This window comes from Capra hircus, chromosome 6 (genome assembly GCF_001704415.2).
Source record: "Capra hircus breed San Clemente chromosome 6, ASM170441v1, whole genome shotgun sequence".
NCBI classification, from domain to species: domain Eukaryota; kingdom Metazoa; phylum Chordata; class Mammalia; order Artiodactyla; family Bovidae; genus Capra; species Capra hircus.
The window spans coordinates 61,568,389-61,574,576 of NC_030813.1; the positions used below are offsets into that span (position 1 = coordinate 61,568,389).

Genomic DNA, 6,188 nt, shown 5'->3' on the forward strand with positions numbered 1-6,188 from the left:
ATTATATTTTACAATGGCCAAAACTGAATAAATCAGAAAGTTAACAGCTGAACCATACAAGTGGGGAGGTTTAAGATGTTGCATTCTCATTTTTTACTCCCAGGTTTTTGTTCTTTTATTAGTGAAATCAAAGGACAATATTGATTGGGGATTCTCAATTCTGGCACATTAGCAGTTTTCATTCATTTAATCCTATAATCCCATTTCAGACCTGAAGTTGTATTTACTGTATGCATTTTAATCAGAATAGTCCCAATCGATTCATAGCCTATACACCTTTAATACAACCTTGATGAAACAAAATATGAAAAGAAAGATTAAAACAGAATTGCTTAAAAAAAACCACCTTGAATATATTTGTCCAGTGTCCTAAAAGGAGTTCAGTTGTCTGAATACTGATAAATCACACTACGATATAGATTTTAAGGGGGAAAAAAATCTGATGTATAGACAAGCGTGATTTGTTTTCTTAACTGAAGGAGAAACTCGTAATATATTGAGAAAAAGTCATTATGTATTATGCTATTATGGATAATGTATTAAAGTGCATTCAGAACCTCAGAGAATAGTTATAGCCACAAAACAGTTCTTGTCTGCAGTTTTTCTGAATGTTTTATTCAGAATTTGTTCTCAGAACTGATATATGTAAAAATAGCCACTGTAGCCATTAAAAGGCTGAATTTTCTTCTTTTCAGTACCTTATAATATTTGAATAGTATTTTATGTCAATACATTGAAGTGTGCGATGAAAAATGTTACTATTATATTTGGTGGAAAACAGCAAATCTTTCCACTTAACATATATTGCAGCCAGCAATACTTCACCTTTCCAGACAAAATATAATTAGAAATGTAGGTACTGTGTGATGCCCCTTATTGCTAAGAAATGGAGAAAAGTTCTGTTTTTATATGAACACAGTTGTATGACACACTGATCCATGATTCTTAATTGAGCAAAGTGTGAACGTGTATTTTAAATTTTTTGAACTTTTTTACCCCCACTAGTCACAGAATGTTCCACTCAAGTGTTAGCACGGCAGTACAAAGTCAACAGATTACACAGAGGCTTTAACACAACTTACTTTATCCCTAACTTCTCTAAAATGAAAGATCATAAAATGTCTTTTAAAAATCACAATCATAAAACACTCTAAAATGACCATGTTTTTCAAATTTGCTTTATTGTGAAACCTGTCAGGAGATAACACCATGTTGCAAATTGTGCCTAGTCTGATTCCAGAATCTGAACCCATGATTATTTTTGTAATTCAAAAAGTCATTTCTAGAAATTCTTCAGAATTTAAGAGGTTTAATCCATCCTAAATCTGGTAAGTGAAGAGGGATGGGAACTCAGCAATGAAACACAGGCTCCCTACTTTAACATCCTTCTTTGTAAGTAAAGCCTTGAATGGAATTTGCCCATCACAGCAGATCCCCAAGAGTATTCTGTTTCTATGAAGGAGATCATAGTAGTCAAGATTAGTGGTAACCTTTTGATTTTAGCCCAGTGAAGAGTGAAATATATTAATATTAAAAATGCAGAAGCAGAAAAAAATTTGTGACCTATACTACCACATATCCATATATTTATTATAATCTACTAAAAGGATTTCCAACTAGCTCAAAATAGATGATTTTCTTAAAACATTAATATAACTTCTATGAGAGAACTTTGTGGCATAGAAAATAGAAGTTACAAAATGAAAGCATCTCTGGAAGCATCATCCTGTTCTTAAATCAATTTACTACTGTATGTCTTTAAAAAAATGCCATCAGTTTTTTTTCCCTAATGGCAAACATCAACACAGCAAAACAGGATGCAATTTTTCTAAATAAATAAATCAATGATGTGTCAAAAATTAACAGATGAGTTAATATACTCGGTGCTATCAAAACCAGATGGTGCTTCCTAATATTCATCCTGCTTAGTCAATCCCTGAATATTTTCTGGACCATCGGTATATAAAATAGGATGCTGCTATTTGTGATGGCAAACAAAAGCAATCATGCCTGCCAAGCACATACTATAACAGGCAGCATTTCAGCTCTGCTAGACAGAAAGTAATTAGAATGCTTTTAATGTCCAAAAGAATGATGCTGATAGGCTGCCACAGATGTGTAGATTTATGAATATTTATATGGTGGTTTATAGCTGACACTTTTATCAGTTGAAGAAGATAAAATATCTGCCTGACTCAAAAGCTTGACAGTCAGGTTAATAAAATCTCATTAAAGAGAATGACCTATGCAATTATATAGGATTTATTGTAATTCATTTTTGATTGTACTCTGCTTAAAGATGCAATTTCCCATTTCCTGATGCCAAATTTAGGCTGCATATCAAGATCTACGTGGGTTTTAACTCTAAGCCTCCCACAGAGGAAAAATATGCTTTTAGAACCATGGTATATTACCCCTTTTAAGGAAAATTATTCTCTTCAGGAGATTTTATAAGAACACTGAAAAATCTATTTTAAATCACGTGTCTCCTCTCAATGGTTTATGGCCCTTAATGGCAAATAAGGTTCATTTCAACCCTTTCATCTTTTCACAGCATTTACTCTGGACACTCAGTCATCTCTCTTCCATCCTTCACTTATTTCATCTCATTGATGTTTTGATTATTTTCAGTTTACCAGGTGGCCTGAGACATTGCAATAACACTGCAGGGAGGGTGCAACAAGCAAATCACCACCCTGCCTCCACTCCCCCATGTATGCTCACATGGCTGGCGGGGCACACATGCTCATTGGTTCAAAGCGTCACCACTAGTTCCTCAAAGGGCCAATCATCTCTTCAGGCGCCTGTCCTTCTGAGGGCCACTCACACACTGTGCCCGTTAAGAGATGGCTTTGTCCCCAGTGATTAATATTATGACCACAATTCATGATGTCTAGTTCTAAGGTCTGGTTTGTTTGGTTTTTTTTTTGCCCCTGACCATTTCCCAAGAACTGACTCACTGGAAAAGACCCTGATGCTGGGAAAGACTGAAGGCAGGAGAAGGGGATGATGGAGGATGAAATGGTTGGATGTTGTCATCGACTCAATGGACATGAGTCTGAACAAGCTCCAGGAGTTGATGATGGACAGGGAAGCCTGGTGTGCTGCAGCCCATGGGGGTCCCAAAGAGTCGGACATGACTGAGCCACTGAACTGATCTTCCTTACTGCGAGGAAGAAACCTACAACCCAATTCCTATCTTTCCAACAAGCACATGGCATCCTATTCTTGGGGCTATGAAGCTTGCCACTTCATGAGCTCTCTTTAAAAAAATAAGAAACGTTGAAAATAAAGGGAAATAAGAAATACAGGGAATCTGAGGAGCATCGGCGAGCTCCTTTTCACACTTTTAGAATCAGTGACATGATTTCCACCTGGGGACAGAGACAGACTAAACAGGACATCAGAGTAAACACTGAGAGAGGACATTCAGAACAAGGTAAGAAGGAAAAACAAAACAAAACAACAAAAACTCTTTATGGATAACAGTGGGGAAACTGCCAGAGTAGTAGGGACCCTGGAAAGGACAGCAAGTAACTGGTGCAGAAAACAGAATACAGGAAAAACAGCAGGAAAAAGTAAGGTTAAAACTATGGGTGAACATGAAAATGAAAGGGGGCAGACTTATACTGTCTTAAAAAAGGTAAAAGACTGAAAAACAGTCAGTAAAGTCTAAAAGGAGAAAGCAAGATGAGATTAAAGACTGAAGTGGGTGGATAAAGGGGGGGAAACCCCTAATGAACACGATGGCTTGGAGGTTGTGCAAAAGAGTACACAAAGTACAGAACATGGGAAAAAGACCCAAACTTCTGAATAAGAAAGCAGAGCTAGGAAATTAACAAGGAATGACCATGAAGTAGTTTGTAAGAAAACCAGAACCCAAACCCAGAAAGCACACAAACCTCACTAAGAAAGGGGGAAAACACTAGAAAAATGAGGAAAATGAAAGGAGAGCCTAACAACGAATACAAAAGCACAACAGACTACAAATACAGGAAAAAAAAAAAAAAAAAACCCACCTCCTGCAAACAATGAGGACATCCACACAAGAACCCCTCCAAATCAGTGAGGGATGTGACAGGACAAGTCTTCACTATAACCTACAATTAGATTTTCTTTCTCAAAACCAATCCTTCATGTGTCAAAATATTGACAAACAACAGAACAGGAGCTTAGGCTTCTATAACTCATTTCAAGACGATGCTCCTATTTTTCATTAGGAAAAACAAAAACAAAAAAACCCACCACCTTTGGATTCACTTATATGCAAGATTCGGAGGGCTCCAAAGTGCCGTAAAAGGCCTGAGCAGGAACTTTTTAGTTCCGAGGAGCGGGATAAACGGGGCTGCGCGTCCTCAGGAAGCACAGTGCACCCTTGGGCGCAGGCCCCAGGCTGCGGCCTCTCCCGTCAGCCCGCCTCCCTCCCCGCAGCTGGGCAGGAGGGCCGGCTTTTACCAGCAGTCTCGTACCCGGGGTGAGTGCTCCCGGAAAGGCATTTCTGAGGGGCCCGGGCCCAGAAAGCTCGAGAGGCGCGGGATCACGGCGCGCAGCAGCGCCCACCCGGCGCGGGGAGCGCGGGCGGGCGGCGGGACCTGGAGCGCCCGGGGTTCTCGGGGCTGGGGGAGGGGCAGGAGTCTCCGTCCCTGAGTCGCGGCCGCCCGCCCCACCCGCGTGACTGGTGCCGGGGGAGCCCCGCGTCTTACAGCCACCCGCGGGGACCCGGGGGTGGGTGGGAAAAGGGGCAGGCAGAGACAGCGCGCTCGCACGGACTAAACCAAACGGCCCTAGGGCCCGCTGAGTGACCGCGACAGAGCGAGGGAGAAAGAGAACCAGAGAGCAAACGGGGAGGAAAGAGGAGAAGCAAATGGAGGGGAAGTGAGAGAGAAACGGAAGAAGCAGGAGGAAAAAGTGAAGCCGCAGAGAGAGAGGGCTTCCTCGAGAGTCGCCGAAGAGCGCCAGCTTCTCCCGGAGCGGCCGCCGCTGCCACCCGAGGGTGTCCCGCTCCCACTCCCAGCCCGCGCGCGGCCCCCGGCTCCCCCGCCACCAGCCAGGTCGCCCATCGCCACCGCCGCGTTCCCCGGGCGCCGAGCGGGAGGCGAGCGGCGGAGACACCTGTTAGGAGGCGCGCGCGCGCCGTCGGAAGCCCGGGACGCGGCGGCGGGGGCGGCCGGGAAGCGCCAGAAGTTGCCGCCGCGCGTGGAGGCCTCCGGGGTGCGCTCGGACGTCCGAATCCTCCCTCAGCCGCTGTGCGCGCCCCCTGCCCACCCCCGCTCTCCCCTCGCGGCCCTCCCGCTGGGCCCAGCGCGCCGCAGGCTCTCCGCGGTCCCTGGGCTTCTCCTTCCCGGGGCCCCACCCCTCCCCCCGGACGTGGCGGGACGGAAAGTTGCGCCCAAGAGTTGGTACCTGCGCTGAGCTCCAGACTGGCGCCGTCGCCGCCCGTGCTGCTGCTGCCCGCGGCGGCCGCCGGGCTCGACCCGTACCTGACGACGGCGGCGAAAGAGGAGGATGATGACGCGGCGGGGGCCGCGGGCGGCGGCGCCGTAGTCCTCAGGTGGCCCTGGGACGCGGCGGGCGTGCCGGACGGAGACGACGACGACGCGGCGGCGTTGGCCCGGCCGGGCCCAGGGGGGAAAGATCCCTGCGCCTGGAACTGCTGCGGCGGCGGCGGCTCGCTGCTGCTGATGGAGACCGCGGCGTGCGGGGCGAAGGGCGGCGGGGGCGGCCGCACGTGCGGCAGCTCCACCAGGGTGGGTCGCTCGTAGCGCTTGGCCAGCGCGGGCCTCTTGCCGGGGAACGTCTTGAGGACGCTGTAGGGGCCGCGCTGCTTGTAGATTTTGGGGACGCTGGGCCCCTCCTCTGCCGGCTGCATCTCTTCCTCCATCCTGCGCCTCCCGGCCGCTTCCCGGCCGCACGCCCCCTCGGCGCCCGGCGCCGGGCTCCGAAGATGCCGCTGCCGCCCGCCCGCCGGCTCTGCCCGGGTGCGCGCGTGTGGGAGGGTGGGTGTCTGTGCCGCGGCCGCCGTCACCACCGCCGCCTGTCGCGAAGCCTGGCATCGCCGAACCCCTGCGCGGGGGGCTGCCGCCCGAGCCCTGATTGACAGGCTGCCTCGCCAATGCCTGGAGGGAGAAAGGAGGTAAAGAGCAAGTGTTTAGGGTAATATCTGCTAATGATAATGGGGGCGGGGGCGG

At 47.8% G+C, this 6,188-nt stretch overlaps 1 protein-coding gene across 1 annotated transcript in view; it reads right to left on the reverse strand.

Moving 5' to 3' along the window:
* BEND4 (BEN domain containing 4) overlaps positions 1 to 5,881 on the reverse strand; it is a 29,513-nt gene extending 23,632 nt beyond the window's left edge. Inside the window, exon 1 of the mRNA XM_018049941.1 lies at positions 5,404 to 5,881. Coding sequence (XP_017905430.1) covers positions 5,404 to 5,881 — 478 coding nt within the window. The remainder of the gene's footprint in view (positions 1 to 5,403) is intronic.